Source organism: Anser brachyrhynchus, assembly GCF_964034855.1.
Source record: "Anser brachyrhynchus genome assembly, chromosome: 35".
NCBI lineage: Eukaryota > Metazoa > Chordata > Aves > Anseriformes > Anatidae > Anser > Anser brachyrhynchus.
The window spans coordinates 197,685-217,293 of record NC_137728.1 but is presented as its reverse complement, the minus strand read 5'-3'; the positions used below and the strand labels follow the sequence as shown (position 1 = coordinate 217,293).

Genomic DNA, 19,609 nt, shown 5'->3' with positions numbered 1-19,609 from the left:
GTGCACACGCGTGACCTGTGCCCATCAGGACAGCCCAAGCTTAGCCCACCTTGGAGACCCCCAGGCCCCCACCCTGGCCCCAGCTGGGGTCGCCCACCCTCCCCACCCAGCCCCCAGAGGTGTCCACGCACCACCCCACGCTGTGGTGCTCCAGTGCTACCGGCTCTGCCACCTGTTCACTCTGAAACCTAATGATGGCCTTTAAGCTGGACGTACATGACTGGCCTCCGGCGTTTCCCGAGTGCCTGACGGAGGGCCTGGCGTGGCTCTCCCGGCTCGGTGCCCCCTGGGGCCGTGGCCGAGCGTGATCTGGCCGGGCTGGGTGCACCGATAACATCAGCGGGGCAGAGGCGGAGGTGAGGGTGTGACTGAAACTCCTGCCTGGTCACATGGGGAAGCCACGGCAGGAACCGGGGCGGCCAAGCCCGGGTGCTGAGGAGGCAGCAAGCGGCCGAGGTATGGCGGGGCTGGGGGGGTCCACAGGGAGGTGGCACCCTGGGGTGATGCTCCAGCCTCGGGAGCAGCCGGGGCTGGGGGGGGAGCCAAAGGGGGGGGGGGGTGCCAGCATGGTGTGAAGCAGCTCTCTGCTGAGCAAAGGGTGCTCCATGGGTGCTGGGGGTGCTGGAGGGTGCTGCTAGCTGGGGAGAGAGGAGTGAACCCCAAAAGCACCGGCACTACCCCAAGCTCTGGGGCACCCTCCCCAGCTCGGCACTGGGGTGCGGGCATCCCAAATTGGCGGGCGCCTGCAGCTCACTTCCACCCTGCGGGTGCCCCCCCAAGGAAGCTGTGGGGTGCAACCAGCACCACGGTAGCACCCCCCCCCGCCTTGGCCTGCACCCACCCTGGGGTGCTGGGTGGGGGGGGGGGGGGGGGTCACCCATCCCCGGAGCCCCTCCCCGGCAGGCGTGGGGCGCGCGCAGGGTGCAGGTGCCGGGAGGAAATGCCGCGGCGGCACGGCCGCGATGGCGACGGAAACATCTCCGGCACCCGCCTGCGCCTGGGGCCGGGGTGGCTGCAGGGCCACCCACCCGGCTGTCACCCTAACCCGGTGTCACCGCACCCCAGTGGCACCATATCCTGCTGCCACTGCGCCCCAGCACGGAGGGGTGCGGGGGGTGGCGTGGGTGCGGGGTCTGTGGCACCGCGTCAGCCACCCCGTGAGCGCGGGCACCCATGGAGATGGGGAGCCCCTTGTCACGTGGGGCCACCCCACAGCCACCAGCACCCATCCTGAGCTGTCATCCCACCCTGGAGGGTTTCACACCCAGGTGTCTCCATCCAGGCAGCCCAAGCTGGGCGCCCCACTTTGGGCACCCCCAGCCAAGCACCCCCTATTTGGGTCCCGTTATCCAGGGCACCCCAGGGTGCTGGATTGGGGTGTCCCGGTGTGGGTCCTTGGACAAATAGGGGTGCCTGGAGGAGGGTGCCAAGAAATGGCTGCCTGGATGGGCGTGATGGATGGGGGGGGGGGCCAGGCAGGGGCACCCAGGTGAGCTGTCTGGATACAGGCACCCAAATTGGGGTGTGCAAATGGGGTAGCAATATAGGGGTGCCCCAATAGGGCGACATGGTAGGGGGTGTCCAGATAGAGCCCCACTAGATGAGGGCACCCAGATAACAGTGCCCAGATGGGGGTGCCCCAGTAGGGATGCTTGGAGAAGCGGGGTACCCAAATAGGGGTGCCCACATAAGGGTGCCCCAGTAGGGTTGTGTGGACAGGGGCACCCAAACAGGGATTCCTGGATGGGTGCACCTCATTGGGGGTGCCAGCCAAGGGTGCCCTCCCCACCACCACCACCCCAGGTCCCCACCCCAGCCCGTGGGCGCTCCGGTGGCCGTGGCTCATGGGGCTCTCCCCATCCTGCAGATGGAAGTAGAGAAACCCCCAGTGGCAGCCGAGACGCCGACGCTGCTGAAGACCTACAAATGGCGAACGGCAGCACCCGTGGGTGATCGGGAACCTGAGCGGGCCACGGGTTCCCCGGGCAGCCGGCGCTGGACCCGGCTGCAGGGCTGGAAGCGTTCCTACAGCCAACCCGAATCCGATGGCCCCGATGATGCAGCTGGAAAGGGAGCACCCAAAGCCAGCACCCGCCGGTCCCTCTTCCAGCGGGCTTTCTCGGCCCCCTCCAAGGTGGCCAAGGAGCCACGGAGCCCCGAAGGTGGCAAGGCCACCCTGCAGAAGTATTTGCGCTCCATGTCCAAGAGAAAGGGCCATGGGGAGAGCGGTGCCAGGGCTGAGCGGGCGCACCGTGATGCGCTGCCAAGTACGGGGGTGCTGGGGGGTTAGGGTGCGGGTGACGGGTGCTGGGGAGGGGGTGATGGTGGTGGGCGATGGGTGGGGAAGGGGGGGTTGAGGGTGATGGGTGGCGGGCAATGGATGTGGGAGATGGTCTGGGAGGAGGTGGGTGGTGGGTTGGGGGCAAGGGGTGGCAAGTGGGTTATGGGTGATGGGGTGGGGGCGATGGGTAGTGAGGGGTGGTGGAGACCACCGCGGTCTGGGGGGCGACGGGTGATGGGTGATGGGTGGGTGATGGCGAGGGGCACGGGGGCTGTGAGCTGGGCCGTGATGTGGGGGCAGGATGTGGCCAGGCTTTGCTGGTGCTGGGTGGGGGGCACCCATGGGGGCAGGATGGCTGGGTCCCTGCGTGTGACCTGTACAGGGTTTGGTAGTGGCCACGTGTGACCCAGCATTGCCACACTGATGGTGGCATGGCCACAGCTGCGTGTCCCCTGGCATTGCCACCCTTGTGGTGGCACCTCCACAGCCACATGTCCTCCAGCATCACCGCACCCCTGGTGGCACAGCCATGGCCACATGGCTCCTGGCATCACAGCACCCACGGTGGCACAGCAGTGGCCCCGTGGCCCCTAGCAACATCACCCCAACCACACTGTGGCCCCATGTGCCCTGACTTTGTCACACCTACAGTGGCACAGTCACAGCCATGTCCCCTGGTGCCACCATGCTGACCATATGAGTGCCCTTTGGGTAGTCCTGACACCCTGCTCTGCACCCCCAGCCCCAGAGAGCACCCACGGCACACCAACAATCCCGCTGGCTCCGGCACCCGATGCGCCAGTGTGGGACGTCTCCAACTTCTCACTGGTGGATGGACAGCTGATCCACGTGGGCAGGGACGAGGAGGTGAGGACATGGGGACCCCAGGGCACCCTGGGGTGCACGGGGTGCTGGAGGTGGTGGTGCCTGAACCAGCTGTGCCGTCAGGCTTCGTGCAGGAGCAGGAACCGGACCGGGAGCTCCGAGAGCACCAGCCTGCACCCAGGGGGTGGCAGGAGGGACACCGGTGAGCTGATGACATGGGGCATTGGCAGGTGCTGGTGCAAGCTCTGGCACAGCTCCTGTGCATGGAGCCTTTGGGCCATGCGCCGTGCACCGTGCACCTTGCCTTGCACCACGCACCATGCACCACGCACCATGCACCACATACCACACACCACGCCATGCATCGTGGCCACGCGCTGTGCGACGCCTTGTGCCATGTTCCGTGTTATCCAGCATGCCACGCACCACCCCGTGCCCTGTGCTGTGCACCGTGCCATGCACCCCACGCTGCACCATGCCCCGCGCTGTGCTCCGTGCTGTGTACCACACCGTGCTCCACACCGTGCCCTGTGCCGCGTGTCATGCATTGTGCACCGTGCCCCACGCCCCGTGCCCCACGCCGTGCCCTGTGCCATGCCCCCTCACCTTGCACCACATGCCGTGCACAACACCGAGCGGGGGGCCTGGAGGAAGTCCTCCGTGCAAGGATGCCGGGTGCCGTCACTGCTTCCTCCACACTGCTGCGTGTGCTGATCCGGCCGATAAGCACTTTCGGCTTCCTCCCCACACCCCCATCAGCACGGGCAGGCGCCACCGCTGCCAGCCATGGGCCCCCGCCGCTGGCTGCTCTGCACCGCGCAGGGAGGTGAGTTCCCCCTCCCCGCTCCCCCCCAGCCCCTCTGCACCCTTCTGCCTCACGCCCACGAGCAGGCTGCACCCAAGGCTTGGCTGAATTTTGGGGCTACAGGTGGGCATGATTTGGCACCCAGAGCCTCCGGGGGCAGGAGGACTCCTTCCTACCTCCTGCTTCGGTTGATGTTTCCCAGGGCGGTGGGGGGGGGGGATTGGGCCATATCCTGCCCCCTGCACCCTCCCATGGTGTTGAGGGGCTGGGGGTGCACATAAGGGGGGAGCTGATGTGGGTGGCTCCAGCAGACCCGGCCGCGGAGGAGAGAAACACACGGGCAGCAGGGAAAGGTGCTGACAGCGATGCTTCGGCCACCTCCCAGTTCAGCAATGTCAAGGTGGGCGTCCCGGTCCCGGTGCCACGTTGGGTGCCCTGCTGCACACAGGAGGTCGCATGGCATCCATCCCCTTGTCCCTAAACCAGGGCCTGCTGTGGAAGCGGCTCCGGGATCGGAAAGGGCGCGCAGTGCCCAAAACCGAGATGATGGCAGTGGCTGATGGCGAGAGGTACGGCCCCATGGAGGGTGGCGGGGACAATGGTGGGGACACCAGGGAGAGCCCCTGGTGGCACCCATGTCCCCTCAGAACCCCGAGCCATAGCGGTTCGCGTGAGTCCCTGCTGCCAGCACCGAGTGCTGCCGAGCTGGACCTCACCGGGGACAACGTCATCATCCGGCCCGTGCACGGCAGCATCGTGGGCGAGAAGTTCTGCTTCCAGGTAATGGTCTTGCCACACACCTGGGGTACCCTTGGGAGGTGGCCAGGGCACCCAGGGCACCCTGGAGGGGGAGCCAGAGCATCCAGGATGTCCTGCACGGGAATCCCAGACATCCTGGAGAGACACCCAGGGCACCCAGGGCACCCAGAAATCATGGCCATGCACCCAGGACACCCTGGAGGAGCACCCAGAGCACCCCAAGCACCCCAACATAATTCCTTGTCTGGCTCCTGGGGCACCCAGGACACCAAGGGCACCCTGCCCAAGCCCCCAGGGGATCCCCACTGGGCACCCGGAGCACCCTAGCACAGCCATAAGCACCCAGACGACCCTGACACAGGTCCCAAGCCAGGACCATCCCTTGGGCACCCCAGGGTGCCTTCCTGACACCTTCCCTGCACCCAGATCATCACTGGTGAGGGCAGCCGGTCCTTCGGCTGCACGTCCTTGGCCGAGCGTGACCGCTGGATCGAGAACCTGCGCCGGACCGTGCAGCCCAACAAGGTGGGACTGCGGGGATGGGCACCCATAGGACACCCCCGCCACCCCCAGGGACACCCCCCTAGAATACTGAGTGTGGGTCCTGTCCCCAACCATGCTCCCTTTTGTCCTGAGGGTTTGGCTGTCCCCCATGTCCTGCTTCTGTCCCCTGTGTTCCACCCTGTCCCTGTCCCTCCACAGAATTCCCTGTCCCCTCCTGTCCCCATATCCCCTCCAGTCCTCAGTGTCCCATCTTGTCCCCATGACCCCTCCAGTCCCTTGTCCCCTCCTGCCCCAGTGACCCCTCCCATCCCTCCATGTCCCCTCCTGTCCCCATGTCCACTCACAAAACCCCCATGCCGTGTCCCCCCAACACCCCCACTGACTTTATGTACCCTCTTACCCATGACCCCACGATTCCCCCCCTGCCCCCCTAGGACAACTGCGAGCGGCTGGAGCTGGCGCTGAGCCTGTGGGTGTACGAGGCGCGGGACCTGCCACCCCGGCGCCGCCTCCGCTGTCACCTCCACCTGGATGGCGCGCTCTTTGCCCGCACCACCGCTAAGGTGGCCGGTCCCGATGGCGAGCTCTTCTGGGGCGAGCTCTTCCAGCTGGCCGCCCTGCCGCCTGCTCGTGCCCTCACCCTCGCCCTCTGCCGCGATGACCAGGGCCACCCCTGCCAGACGGTGGCATCTGTCACCGTCCCCTTGGCAGAGCTGGCAGCCGCCCGGCAGCCCCTGGAGCGCTGGTACCCACTGAGCGGCCATGGCAGCGGTGAACGGGTGCCGTCGGTGCGGGTACGCGGGCGCTACCGGGAGGTGCGAGTGCTGCCCATCGTACGCTACAAGGAGTTGGCCGAATTCATCACCTTCCACTACCGGGAGCTGTGTGCCCACCTGGAGCCCACCATCGCCGTGCGGCACAAGGAAGAGCTGGCCGGCGCCTTGGTCCATGTCTTGCAGAGCACTGGGAAAGCCAAGGTACAGCAAGTGATGACCGAGGTGTGGTGGACGCGGTGGTTGGCGTGGGATGGGGATGAGATGGGTGTTGCCTGGGGTGTCATGGATGTAGCAAGTTGGCATAGGAAAGGGGACAAGATGGGTGTTGTTGGAGGTCCCATGGGCATGGAGGGTTGGCCATGAGACAGGCGTTGCCCATAGTGGCATGGGCATGGAAGGCCAAGACAAGAGAGGAGTTGAGGTAGGCATGGTGAGTTGGGGTGAGATGGGTGCTGCCTAGTGTGGCATGGGCATGGTGGGCTGAGGGTGCCAGGAGACCTGGGCATTGTCCAGGCAATGATGCTTTCAGATAGGTGGGATGGCATGGAAGGGGTTGGTTTGGGATGGGTTGAGTTGGACTGTGTTGGAAAGGGGTGGGATGGATGGGATAGGATGGGTGGAATGGGGTGGATGGGTTCGATTGGGTCGGGTCGGGTTGGGTTGGGTTCGGTGGGGCTGGGTTGGGTTGGACTGGGTTGGGATGGCATGGCATGGTACTGTGAGTGGGATGGAATGGGATAGGATGGGAAATACAGTTTGAGGGGATTCCAGGGGATCCAGGCACTGCCCGGGCTGGGGTTGCAAAGTCACGTTGGGCCCATGGGTTGAGCCCCTCGACATGGCCACCCCACAGGCGTTCCTCATTGACCTTGGCGTGGCCGAGCTGGACCGCTTTGATGATCGGGAGGCGCTGATCTTCCGCGAGAACACGCTGGCCACCAAGGCCATTGATGAATACATGAAACTCGTGGGGGGCAAGTACCTCCAGGACACGCTGGGTATGGCTGGGCATTAAAGGGCTTTGGGGGCATTACGGGGTGCAGAGCATGGGCAGGATGTTATGGGGCATTTTGGGCTGCAGGACACCCCCAGGACATCCCTGGGGGCTTGTCACAGCCATGCACGTGGTGGTGGCCAGCCGGTCCCTCACCGCATGTCCCCTGGTGCCCAGGTGAGGCCTTGGCCCAACTCTGCACCTCAGACGATAGCTGTGAGGTCGATCCCAGCAAATGCGCTGGCCCCGACCTCTCCGACAACCAGAACAACCTGCGGCAGGTCTGCGAGGAGACCTTCCAGCGCATCGCCACATCCTGCGAGTGAGGGACAGCCCTTGGGTGGGCACGGGGCTGGCCACGGGGTGGGCACCTGCATAGGCGTGGGCTTGGGGACAGGAAAGGTGTTGGGCAATGGCACAGGCAATGGGACGGGCATGGAAGAGGGCATGGGGACAGTCACCATCAGGAAGACCCGGGGATGGGCTTGGGGATGGGCATGGGAATGGGCCCTGGCACTGGGATGGACATCGGGAAGGACATGGGGACAATTCTGGGGACAGACATGGGGGACAGGAATGGAGAAAGGCACCATGCTTGGGATGGACACGGCAATGGGCATCGGGAGGGACGTGGGGACAAGTCTGGGACAGACACAGGAGACCAGCACAGGGACGAGCTCAGGCATGGCGGGCACCACGTCCCACAGCACATCCCAGTGGCACGTGGGGGGACTTCAGGGCCACCCACCCACCCCGTCTCTCCCTGCAGAGCCTTCCCAGCAGAGCTGGGCGAGATCTTCGCGGCATGGCAGGAGGAGTGTGCAGCGCGGGGCAAGGTGGCCATCGGGCAGCGCCTGGTCTCGGCCTCCCTTTTCCTGCGGTTCCTCTGCCCCGCCATCATGTCCCCTAGTCTCTTTGGCCTCGTCCAGGAGTACCCGAGTGAGGCCACCGCCCGCACCCTCACCCTTGTGGCCAAGGTCATCCAGAACCTGGCCAACTTCACCACGTACGTCGCGGCACACCACCGGTACTGGTGGGGAGGGAGGTCCCCATGGGGCGGCGTTGATGTTCCCTACAGCCTGTGTGGCACATGCCATAGAACAGCTGTGGAGCAGTAGGGATGTTCCCAACATACCGTGAGGCCACATGAGATGGGGCAGCTAGAACCTCTCCTCCGTGCCATGGGGCAGCAGAGACGGATCCTACATCCTACAGGGCACCAGGGATGTCCCCTGCATGCCACGGGGACATGGCAGTGCCTTCACCCGTGTCCTGCCCCATGGACAGGGTGGTGACTCGTTTTGGGGACATGGCAGTGACTCAGTCCATGATCCCAGAGGTGGCCTGGCCCATGATTCAGGTGGAGGCCCAGCCCATCAGCCGGCCCACCAGTGACACGCCATCACGCTCTCCAGGTTTGGCGAGAAGGAGGCCTACATGGGCTTCATGAACGAGTTCCTGGAGCACAACTGGAGCACCATGACGGCCTTCCTGCAGAGCGTGGCCAACCCCGAGAGCAGCGTCCACATGGCCACCTATGATGGCTATGTGGACCTGGCCCTGGAGCTCGCCACCCTCCACCTCCTGCTCTGTGACATCTTCTCCAGCCTGGACCAGGTGCCACTACCCATGCGTGTCCCCAACGGTGGCTGGTGACACCGGCCACCTTCTTCTCCCCAGGCGCAGAGCTGGGTTCTCGCTGCCACGTGTGTCACCTGCCCTAGGGCCACCCAACGTCCCCATAACATCCCCGTTTTGTCCTGGCAGGCCACTCAGGAGGAGCTGGAGCCCCTGCCCACCATCCTCAATGCCATCAGGGAGGGCACCCCTGTCCCCGTCTCCGTCCGGCTCAGCTCCACCACGGAGCGAAGGTACCAGGGGGTGGACAGGAGACACACACATGGCCAAGGTGGACGTGTGGGGCCAGAAGGGTGACACTGGGAGCCATTTGGGGTGGTTCTGTTCCTGGTTGGGTCCAGGGTGACTCTGGGTTTGAGGTGACTGATCCCAGCTGGGTCCCTGGTCAGGATGACTCTGGTCCAAGCTGGCTTCCAGGGTTGGTTCAAGGATTTAAGTTTCTGCTATCAGCTGGGTTTGGGGGAGACTTCTGGTCCAGGCTGGGTCCAGGGGATGTTTCTGGCCCCAGGTGGGTTTAGGGGCTGTTTCTGCTCTTGGGTGGGTCCCCCAAATGGTTGCAGATAGCTTTAGGACAGCTCTGGTCCTGGTGGGACTTGGGGTGGTGCTGGTCCCTCCTGGGTCCAACACCTCCCCGGTGCCCACCCGTGCCACCACCCCATCTCCTTGCCCAGCATGGCGGAGAGCCACAAGCCGGGCTTCGTGCCGCCGCGGGACCTGAGCAAGCACAGCCCCCTCATCAAGAGCCAGTCGCTCATCAGCATCCGCCGCGTCCGCAGCCGCGAGGACGGGACTGAAGCGGAGCCAGCACGGGCGCCGTCCCCGCGTCCCAGCCGGGAGCGGAGGAACGTGCAGCGCACCCAGAGCGTGCCAGCGCAGAACAAAGCTGGCCGCCGCATGCGCAAGCAGAGCAGTGCCGAGCACGTGGCGGAGCCGCAAGGCGAGGACACCCCGAGGCCCTCTGGCCCTCACGATGCCACGGTGAGCCAGCTCCTGGGGGTGCTGCAGCACCGGTGGCACCGTGGGTGGCACCCCGTGGGCTGTGGGGACGCCTTGAGGGTGGCAGCGCCATGGGGACCTTTTGGAGAGGGATCACGGGGAACCTTGGGGGATGATGGGGCCAGGGGATCTCTCAGGACAGGACCGTGGGGTCACTTTGGGGATGGCAGGGACAATGGAGCCATGGGGTTCCTTTGGGGACGGCAAGGCCATGGGGAACGTTTGCGGTAGTATCATGGGGACCCTTTGGGGACACGGGACCATGGAGACCCCTTGGGGATCACAGGGTCTTGGGGACCCCTCAAGAGAAGACCGTGGAGACCCTTTGGGGGCGACAGGCCCCCTTTGCGCAGCACCCACCCTGCTGCGCACCCAAGGGTGCCCACGCTGACGGGTGCCACCGGTGCCACAGGGACGCTCGAAGCTGCGCTCGTCAGTGTCACTGCCACGTAAATCCACGGTGCCGTGGCAGCGCTATGCCGAGGAGGCGGCGGCGGCCCAGGGCGAGCTCTACGCCATCCGTCCCCTGGAAAAGGTAGCCCTGGGGAGGGTGGCACCCACCCTGGCCCGCATGGGACTTCCTCCTGACATCTGCCCTCTTGTCCCCCCTCCCCCCAGCACGGGCGGCTGATCGAGGCACTGGGGAAGGAGGTGGCGGAGAGCCGGGAGAAGCTGCGGCTGGCAGAGGTGCGGGCAGGCGAGCTGGAGGCTCAGCACCGCGGGCTGCGGCAGGAGCAGGGCCAGCACCGCGAGCAGCTCGAGCGGCTCCACCAGCAGCTGGAGGAGGCCAACGCGCGCTTGGCCAACCTGGGCGCCAGGTGGGTGTCCCCAAAGCCTGGGTGGCCTCAAAGCCTGGGTGTCCTCAAAGCCTGGGTGGCCCCAAAGTGGAGCCCAGCACCTGGCTCTCCAGACCCCAAACCTCTGTCAGCTCCTGGTGGGGGTCCGGGCTCATCCCCGGCTCTAAATTTTAGATTGACGGCGGCTGAAGGCACGCGGAAGAAGGACCTGGAGAGGCTGAAGGCCAGCGAGGAGAAGGGCAGAGTGCTGGTAAGAGCTCCAGGAGCCCCGGAGCTTGGGACGGGGACGTGTGGCGGGCACTGACGCTGTCCTCTTGCAGGAGAGCCGGCTGTTGGCGCTGGAGCGGGAGAACGCCGAGCTGCGGGGTGCCATCGCCCAGGTCCTGGGCCACCCGGGCAGGACGGGATGCCGGCCCCTGGGGACACAGAGCTGGGATGAAGGCGGTGAAGACGCCCAAGCCACCAGCGTGTAAATGGCGCCTGGGGCCACCGTTTCCAAAGGCTGTTTGATCCAGATCTCAGCGGGTTTCCTGTCCCCAGAGAATAAACAGCGTTGGCATTGCCGTGACAAGGCGCTTGTAGTGTCACCTGTCACCATTCTGGGTCCTGTCCCCAGTCCCACACTGTCCCCAGCACCGTGAGGGCCCTCATCCATCCCAGGTCCCCAACCTTTAGGGCCAGGGCCATGGGACTCTTTGGGGGGCGACAGGACCACGGGGACCTTTTAGGGCAGGACCATGGGGGCCCTTTGGGGGTTGTCAAGTCCATGGGGCCTTTTGGGGCAGGGTCATGGGGACCTCTGGGGGCAACAGGATCATTTGGGCCCTCTGGGGACAGGACCATGGTACCCTTTAGGGACAGGGCCATGGGGACCTTTTGGGACAGGGCCATGGCAGCCCTTTGGGGACAGGACCATGGTAACCTTTAGGGGCAGGGCCATGGAACCCTTTTGGGGGTGTCAAGTTCAAGTCCATGAGAACTTTTAGGGCCAGGGCCATGCGGACTTTTGGGGCCAGGGCCATGGGGACTCTTTGGGGGTAACAAGACCATGGGGACTTTTGGGGACAGGACCATGGATGGTAACCTTTTGGGGCAGGCCTATGGGACCCTTTGGGGGTGACAGGACCATGGGGACCTTTGGGAACAGGACGATGGGGACCTTTTGGGGCAGGGCCATGGGACCCTCTGGGGGCGTCAAGTCCACGGGGACCTTTTGGGAGAGGGCCACGGGGACTCTTTGGGGGTGACATTGCCATGGGGACTTTTTAGGGCAGGACCAAGGGCGCCCTTTGGGGCTGACAGGACCACGGGGGCCCTGGGGGTCTCCTGAGGCCAGGAGCGGGCAGCTCGGGGCCGCCCCCTCCCATCCCAGCGACCTTCCCCCCGCGCCCTCCCCAAGATGGCGGCGCGGCGCTGCCGTCGCGCCGCGATGACGCACGAGCCGCGCCGCCGCTCCCCCTCCCCTTTGGAAGGTCGCCGCGTCGTTCGCCCCCCTTCCCCACCCCGTCCGCCGCCACTCCCAACATGGCGTCGCCGCCGGGCCGTCGACGTCATCACGGCGCGCCGCGCGGGCCAAGGGGCGGAGGGCGGCGGCGCGCGGCGGCCGCTCCGGCGGGGCGGGCGCGGGCGGGGGCGGGGGCGGCGCGGCCCAAGATGGCGGCGGCGGCGGCGGCGGAGGCGGCGCTGGGACCCCGCTCGCCGCCTCCAAGATGTCGGCGGCGGCCTGGTCGCGCTCGGCGTGACGTAGTCAGGCCCCGCCGCCGGGAGGGGGGCGGGGGAGCGGCCGGAGCGGCGCAGGCGGCGGCGGCGGCGGGACCGGGACCGGGACCGGGACCGGGAGCGGCGGGGCCCCCGGGGGGGGATTTAAAGGGACCATGGCCCCGGCCCGGCGGCTGCTGCGGGGACCGGAGCCGGGCAGGCGGCCCCGGGGGCGGCGGCTGCAGCGGCGGCGGCGCTGAGGAGCCTGGCGGGCCCGGCCCCGGGGGGCCGCCGGCGTGAGTACCGGGGGGGGGCCCGGCCCGGGGGGGGGGGGAAAGCGGGGTCGTGTCCTACCCCCCCGGTACCGGCAACCGGCCCGGGGAGGGGGTGGAAGGGGCGAGAAGCCCCCGCCGGCGGCCCCGTCCGGGGTGCTGAAACGCAGCCGGGAACCGGGGGGGGACCGGGGGGAGCTGGGCCCTGGACCGGGGGGGGCCGGGGGAGGGGGCAGGGAGGGAGGTGACACCGGGGGGGTGGATGTGGGGGGGGGGGGGGAGGCGGCCGGGGGGGTGGCAAGGGGGGGGGGCAGGTGGCAAGGGGGGGGTGAAAAGGGGGAGGGGGGGGTGGCTTGGGGGGGGGCTGGGGGGGGACTGGGGCTGTGTGGGGACACAGGTGGCTTTGGGGGGGCACCCTGGTGGCGTGGGGGGTGGTGGCAGTGTGGGGGCACAGGTGGCTTTGGGGGGGGGCACGGGGGGGTTGTGTGGAGGGGGGGATGTTTTGGGGGGGGCACCTGTGATAGTGGTGGGGACCAAGGTGGGGGGACACGGGGGGGGTGTGCCTGGGGGAGGGGGGCAGGCATTATGGGGGGGCTGTGGCTGCTTGGGGGGGGACATGGGGGGGTTGGTCGTGCTGGGGGGGGGACGGGCACCTGGGCGGGGGGACAAGGGTACAACGGTGTGGCCCCAGGGCCACGTCAGGATGGCCCCCCCCCCCCCGACACCCCCCTGGGACAGGATGACCTGGGTGACACAGGACGGGGGCAGAAGGCTGCCGTGATACGCAGGGGGGGGACGCGGTGACATCTGGGGGGGAGTTTGGACCCGTGCTCCCCCCCCCACCCTGTGGCTGATTCAATGCCGCTGTGGCATCAGTGGGTGTCGGTGCCGAGCCCCCTTGGGGGGGGGGCACCCCGACCGGCCTTCGTGGAGCTCATTAACGAGCTTTGCTTCAACGAGGCTCTGGTAACGAGCGGGCAGGAGCCCCCCCATGACCCCCCCCCCGCTGACTCCAGGAGACTGAGAGCCGGCAGAGAGCAGGTGGGGACGGCGGTGATGGTGGGCACGGGGGGGGCTTCGGTGCCGCCGAAGCTCGGAGAGCGGCTCCGGAGCCCACCCGGGCGGCGAGGAGAAGGTGGGAGCGGCGCTGGCGTCGCCGCCGGTCCTTTTCGGAGCGGCTTTCATCCCAGCATGGCTTGACGTCGGCTGGGGGCTTTCCGTGGAGGTCCGTCTGTCTGCGCTTCGCTCGACACCGAAATTTTCGGCCCCCCCACATCGATTCACCTGGCGGCGACGCGGAGGGTCCTGGAGCTGAATTCCCCGAGCGGCCCGGCACCCGGATGACCCAAAATATCGAGCAAAGCCCGCCGAACCGAACCCTCGGCGCTGGATTTGCCGGCGATCGTGGAAGCAGAAGAGAAGGAAGAGCACCCTGGGGGACGCGCCCCTCGCTTGTTCCAGCTCTGGGAGGGAAGCGAGCCCCTCTTCGGCTAAACGCTCTCAGAAATGTGGCTTCAGAGAGAGCTTCCTGCTGTTCGGGCGCTTGGGAGGAATGTCGCTGATCATTTGAAGTTTCTCCGAGGAAGGAAATCGGCCGGGATCCCGGCTCAAGCCCGATTTTTGGCTCCCAGAGCAGCGTCGCTGTTGCTGGGAAGGAGCTTGTGGGAGCTTCCTGGGTCCTCCCCGAATTCCTCTTGGATCGAATTCCAGAGCAATCGTTCCCCTTTGGTGGTTCTGCCTGAGAAGAAGTTTCCACCCAAGAAGAAATCCTCAAAACCGCGCGGGGCCGAGCCCAGCTTTTCCTCCCCGCCACGCTCGCTCGGGGTTGGCAAAAGGACCCTTCGGGGTGGCGGGGCTTGGGGTGGGGGGAGAGGCTCCCAACGCCACCAGGAGCTGTTTGGCCTCGTGCGGTCACCCTTGGCGTGGTGGTGGTGGCCCAGATCCCCCTGCGCTTGGCTCCCAGGGAAGGAAGCAATTGTCCCCACTTAAGCGTTTTAGCATTTAAATTGTCCCAATCCCGCTCCGCCTTTGCATGGCTCTGGGGCGATGGGCTGGGGGAAGGGATGCTGCAGTCTGGCTTTGGCCCTTGCCACGAGCGGGTGCCGGGGAGCTCGGTAAGAGCACTTTTAAACTCTGTGTCCTCTCGGGGGGCTGGGGGGGGGGGCCTTGGGGATTTTTGCCTTTTTTTTTTTTTTTAAAAGTCCCCCAAAAAAGCAGCGAGTGGGTCACGCCTCGCTCTCCCGGCGGAGTCAGCCCCTGCTTTTTTTGTGGGGGGGTTCCGCGAGCTGTGGAGGTGGGTGCTGGCGTGGAGAGGAGGGGGAAGAGAGGGGAAAATCTCAAATCTTCTTCAGTGAGCTTGAAAACACCCAACCAGGTGTTTGGGGAGGAAGAAGGAACGGCGGCCAGTTTCTATGGAGAGCTGCTGGCGCGGCAGATTGGGGGGGGGGGGGGGGGGGGGAGATGCAGCCGTGTCTTGCGAAGGAGAAAAAGGGAAAAAAGCCCCTTCCTGGAGGCTGGGTGGCTGCAGGTCTTCCAAAAAGTAATTTAAAATTAATATATTTGGAGGGCGATGTGGTATCGGCACCCCCCCGGCAACGGTGCCGCGCTGGCCCCTGCGCTCGACGTGTTTTAACCAAAATCCTCGTTTCTTGGCCATGTTGGGATCTGTGCCGGCGGCTTCGGGATGCTGTGGGGATGCAGGGCTGGCAGAGCTGAACCGGGCCGCTGCTTTCTGTTTAAAAGAGGAAAAAAAAACCCAAACCCCCAGTTACTTAGCCCAGTTTTGATGGGTCCCTTCGCAGGAAGGGTGACGCGCCTTTCCACCGCGTGCCCACGTTGTCGTGCCGTGTTTAGTCGTGTCGGTTGTTGTTTTTTTTTTTTTTTTTTCCAGGAGCGGGGTGATGTGTTTTGGGGTGATTTCTCTCCGTTTGGCTGATTGCCTGGCTCTTGCAGCTTGCCAGGAAGGTTGGGACGAGCCTCCCCGGTGCCAGCCCCGTGGCTGGCGGAGGGATGCGCCGATGGCGGCAGGGGCCCGTCCTGCTCGATTTTGGGGGGTCCCCTCTCCCCGTGTCCCCTCTTCCCATGTCCCCCCCTCTCCCCGCTGGCTTTCCCGGGGACGTGGCAGCAGGATCGGCTTGGTGGCTGTCCCCGCGCGCGGGCAGGCACGGAGCAGGTGGCCCGTGGGATGTGCTAGCGACAGCAGCGCCGCCGGGCTCGCTCCTCCGCCGCTTTCTGCTCGCAGGCGCCCGATGCTTGGCAAAGAGGCACCGGGCAAATCTATGGGCCATTGTTTTCCCTGGTCAGCCCTTGGCTCCCGAGACGAAATTTAAGCCCGCTCTTGAAATAGGGGTGGGTTTCTTTTTTTTTTTTATTATTATTTTTGGTTTCCTCTGACTTGGTGCTGAGGTTTGAGGAACCTCCAGGCAGCCGAGCCCCTCCGGATGCTGCCGCCGCGTGCCGAGCCGGTGCTGCTGCCTCCCGGAACGATGCGATGGGAGATACAGGGAGGAACGGGGAGAGGATGTGCTCTGCCCTGCTGCCCTCTTTGCGTACTCGTCCTGGCTTTCAGCAGAGCTGGGGAGAAGCAGAAGCTTTCCCCGGGGTCTGGCTTTATCCTGGCTGGGCACCCTCTGCCCCAGCCCTTGGGCACCAGCAGCTTGCGGGAGCAGCTCTGGGACGACGACGTGGGAAACTCCCGAACGGCGACAGGGGAGGCGCAGAAGGGATTTGGGACGCTTCGAGTTTGCAGCTCCAAAACCCCAGGTGGAAAAGCCCTCGTCGAGCGGCATCCCCGGCTCGCTGGAAGCCGCGTGCGAGCGTTGGGCGCTGCCGGAGGAAGCGGCGCGCAAATGGAAGCCAGCTGCAGGAGCTGACCCCTGCTGATTTGGAAGAAAGGCAACTGTGCCACGGTTTTGGTTTCTTTTTATTTTTAGGTCTTAGTGCTATTTTTTAAAAAATCGCTGGGAAGAAACTAGCCCAAGCAAGAGCCAGTTGGGTGCGTGCAGCTGGGGACTCGCCCGGCCCCGTAGAGGAAGGCGGCAAAGTGGCTTTTTGGGGGACAGGAGAGGGTTTCGGGGTCACCGTGGTGCCGCACGCCGGGCTCGGCTCTGCTGCTCTCCTCCCGTGGCCCCGGGCTACGGTGGATGGTAATAGCATCTTGCGAGAGCGCAAATAATTCCCTCTCTTCATTTGCATTGTTACCTTGAAGGTATTTATAGTCTCCCTGCCTTCTCCTTCCCCGGCTGGGTAAATTTAGCTCCTTCGCTCTCCCTGTGTGCCTTTATCCTCCAGCTAGCTGATAAGCCGGGCTTTTTAGCGCCTCTTTCCTCCTTTCCCCCCCCCCCCTGCCCCCGATCAGGATTCGGCCCCTCAGTCAAAGCAGGGGCGTTGGGAGATCTCCCTCCTTCCTCCAGGTGACTTTTTTTTAAGGCGGTGGAAAGGGTTTGGGGGAGACAAGTTATTTTTTTGGGGGGGGACAAACACAACTGGCTTGCCCCCAGGAGCACCCAAACCCTTGGAGGATCCCTGGGTGCTGTTTTTGGTGAGGACGTTGCTTTGACCCAGCCAGTTGAACTCATCCGAAAGGACGCAGGGTCGCAAGGATAGAGGATTTCTTGGCTTTGGGGCAATTTTGGCGTCAGCGGCGGGGTCGGTGCAAGGCTGAGGCGTTTCTCCTGCTTCAACCCCACTTGGTGTCGGCAGCGGACCAAACGCCTGTGTCTTTGGGGAGCCAGGAGGCTTCGGGGATACAAACGCTTCCGGCAGCTGCGTCGTGATTAATTTTGGGGGGAAATAACGTGCTCGAGGGTGATGGTTTTCTCTGGCTGGCAGGGAGCGTAGCAGGGGATGGATGCCACCAAAGCAAGGAGGCATCCCCACCCCAGCCGCCATCCCTCTTCGCAAATAACGGGCTGGGGGAAGAGCTTCGTGCTGGGGAGATCTGGGATGTTTTGGGGTGCGTCACCTCCGGGACGGACCCGGCACCGTGTCAGCTACCAGCAGCGTTGGTGCTCCCAAGGGGGTGAGCGGTGGGACGCGACGTCTTGCCCCAGAGCCTGGCTGGGCTCGGGGAGCAGCAAAAACAGGACGAGCAGAGGGCACCGAGACGTTCTGGGAATGCCAGCATTGGGAATAGCAGCGAGGCCCCGCGCTGGGAAGCTTCAGGGGTTTTAGAAGCTGCTTGCCGCTCTCGCAGCCTCCTCCGCCTGGGAGAAATCCAGGCTCCTCTCTCATCTTCCCCTCTCTTATCTCTGTTTCTCATAGATTTTTCCGGCAGTCCCTGGCCGCCAACCCTTCCGAGTCCCAGTGCGGTGTTTTTTTGCAAGTGACACAGCACAATCGGCGAGGGATGGAGAAAGCTGTCCCTACTTTATCAGAGCAACAGCGAGAGCGCCAGGGAGAGGGAGGCAGAGCCCTGTTAATGACACTGGAGCCAAACAAAGAGAATTTTGCTGCCCTTGAGTGCCCCCAAGGTGAAGAGAGAAGAGCTGCTTTTGTTAAAGATGCGAAAGCGCCTCTGGAGAGCCCGGCTCTATCTGGGACATCGGTGGAAGCAGGGACGGAGCTCAAGGAAGCCACCTTCTACACCGCAGACAACCTGGCAATGATGAGCAGGGACGGAAAGGGACCCTCCGGCACCGAGCTCTGTCCCCTGCAAGAGGACCCCAACTTCTTCTCGCCTCTGTCCCGCCAGGAGCCCGACATCGCCCTGGAAGCCCGCGATGTGGCCGGTAAGTCCCCGTGAAGTCCCTGTTGGGTTCCTCCTGCGGGCTGGTGGCAGCTCCCGGTGCTTTGGTTGGTTTGGGTTGAGCCGGTTCGGATGTCGTGCCCGCGTCCTGCCGGCGGTGCCCCCGCTCTGGTTTGTGTTTGCTTTCTTGGTTTGGGGACGTTTTGCCGCGAGATGCCGAGAATCCGGGCAAAGGGAGCCTCGGCGTGGTGAAAACGGGTGGGTTTGGGGCTCAGGGTCGTGACAAAATGAGCAAGTTCGTGCCTGGATTCAGCACCAGAGACAGGGATGCAGTGGCTCAAGCTGGTGGCTTTTTGGAGGCCACTTGTCCCTTGCAGGGACCCCGAATGGGACGCGTGCCACCATCCCCAGCGGCAGGGCGCGAGGTGGCCGGGCTGCACCACGGGGACCAGCTTGAGGAGCCACGGGGACCTGCCGGGGGGTCGCATCCCTGTTGTTGAGGCCCAGACGTGTCCCACGGGATGGGTCAGCCCCCAAAACTGGGCTCTCGGAGAGCTTCCGGCCACCCTGCCCTGCGCCTCGGAGCAGGGCTGGCGTTGGGGGTCTGCCCCACGTTCCAAAAACGCTTACGAGCAGCAAGCCAGGGTTGGGACTGCTCATGCCGTGAGCCTCCCCGAGCTCAGGGTGCACCTGGGGAAGGCAGAGCCCCCCTCGCTGCAGCCAACTCCTCGCGTTCCCCGCGGCTGAGAGCTTTCAGGCACGCTTTGCGAGTCAAATCTTCTGGCCGTGGGTGCTTTTTTGGTGCCGCTGGGGCCACGGGAGCGAAAGCACGCCACCTGCACCTCGCCGAACTCCCCTCGGCGCTTCCTTTTCTCGAAGGGGCTCCGCCGAGCATGGTTGCGTGGGTAAAACCTCGTCCTCTGAGCTGTGTCCTCTGAGCTGCGTGCAGGCGACGGGACGGGCAGGGACCCGTTTGCCACCAGTGCCAGTGTGGAGCTGTGCTGGGATGCCGTTAGCATCGTGATAACTATCGCTCTTCCGTTACAGGATGAGCATTTTGTTACCCGTGGGAGTTACTCCCCTGGAAAAATCCCTCCTCTGAGGGCTCTGAGCGATGCTGCCGCGCTCTGGGGATGTTTCCCCAGCTCTCCTCTCGCAGGGGAACCCTACACAGCTGCTGCATGTGCTCTGCTCCTCCCCAAACCCCCGATTTCCCAGCATCTGTCCCCTGCTTGCTCGGAGGATTGGCCCTCTCCCGTGCCAGCCCCGCGTCCTCCAAAACTTTGGCACCGTTGGGGCGCCGAGGGCTGCGGGTTGGCCCGGTGCCCGCTTCCACCCTGCACATTCGCAGCCCTCCTCTCCTTCTCCGTTTCCTCGAGGCATCCCGGCGGGTGATTTGCCTTGTTAATTAGCCTCCCCCTGGGTGGAAGGTGGCTTCTTGAGCAGCTGGAAGCAGAAGCAGCTGCGGAGCTGCTGGCTGCTGATTGCGGGCGCTTCTTCAAAGCCGCTTTCCTGGGACGAGCTTGCCCGTAACTCCGCGCTCGAGTTAAAACCTCACCCGCTCGCACGGGTGATCCG

At 64.9% G+C, this 19,609-nt stretch overlaps 2 protein-coding genes across 8 annotated transcripts in view; both read left to right on the top strand.

The window, feature by feature from the left end:
* Positions 1 to 65: 65 nt before the first annotated feature.
* Positions 66 to 10,946, top strand: RASAL3 (RAS protein activator like 3). Of its 4 annotated transcripts, none has more exons than XM_080571628.1 (19): positions 66 to 456; positions 1,868 to 2,267; positions 3,024 to 3,148; positions 3,230 to 3,308; positions 4,223 to 4,311; positions 4,398 to 4,480; positions 4,559 to 4,691; positions 5,097 to 5,195; positions 5,609 to 6,151; positions 6,804 to 6,948; positions 7,122 to 7,266; positions 7,714 to 7,950; positions 8,360 to 8,561; positions 8,712 to 8,815; positions 9,254 to 9,560; positions 9,991 to 10,113; positions 10,197 to 10,396; positions 10,550 to 10,625; positions 10,696 to 10,946. In XM_080571628.1, exons 2-19 carry the CDS (start codon positions 1,868 to 1,870, stop codon positions 10,846 to 10,848), a joined length of 3,243 nt encoding a protein of 1,080 aa, XP_080427754.1. In that variant the 5' UTR covers positions 66 to 456; the 3' UTR covers positions 10,849 to 10,946. The 4 variants fall into 4 exon arrangements, with proteins under 4 accessions (XP_080427754.1, XP_080427753.1, XP_080427756.1 ...); XM_080571627.1 differs by having other exon boundaries at positions 4,220 to 4,311; XM_080571630.1 differs by lacking the exons at positions 66 to 456; positions 1,868 to 2,267; positions 3,024 to 3,148; positions 3,230 to 3,308 and adding an exon at positions 3,750 to 3,932.
* Positions 10,947 to 12,016: 1,070 nt separating this feature from the next.
* The window catches only part of WIZ (WIZ zinc finger), a 50,609-nt gene continuing 43,016 nt past the window's right edge, over positions 12,017 to 19,609 (top strand). For 3 of the 4 annotated variants that reach the window (XM_080571676.1, XM_080571677.1, XM_080571675.1), the window contains exons 1-2: positions 12,017 to 12,369; positions 17,608 to 18,074. In XM_080571676.1, the coding sequence (XP_080427802.1) occupies positions 12,029 to 12,369; positions 17,608 to 18,074 (808 nt within the window). In that variant the 5' untranslated portion in view covers positions 12,017 to 12,028. Of the gene's footprint in view, positions 12,370 to 17,607; positions 18,075 to 19,609 lie in introns of those variants that run through there. The other variant, XM_080571678.1, reaches the window with a different exon arrangement.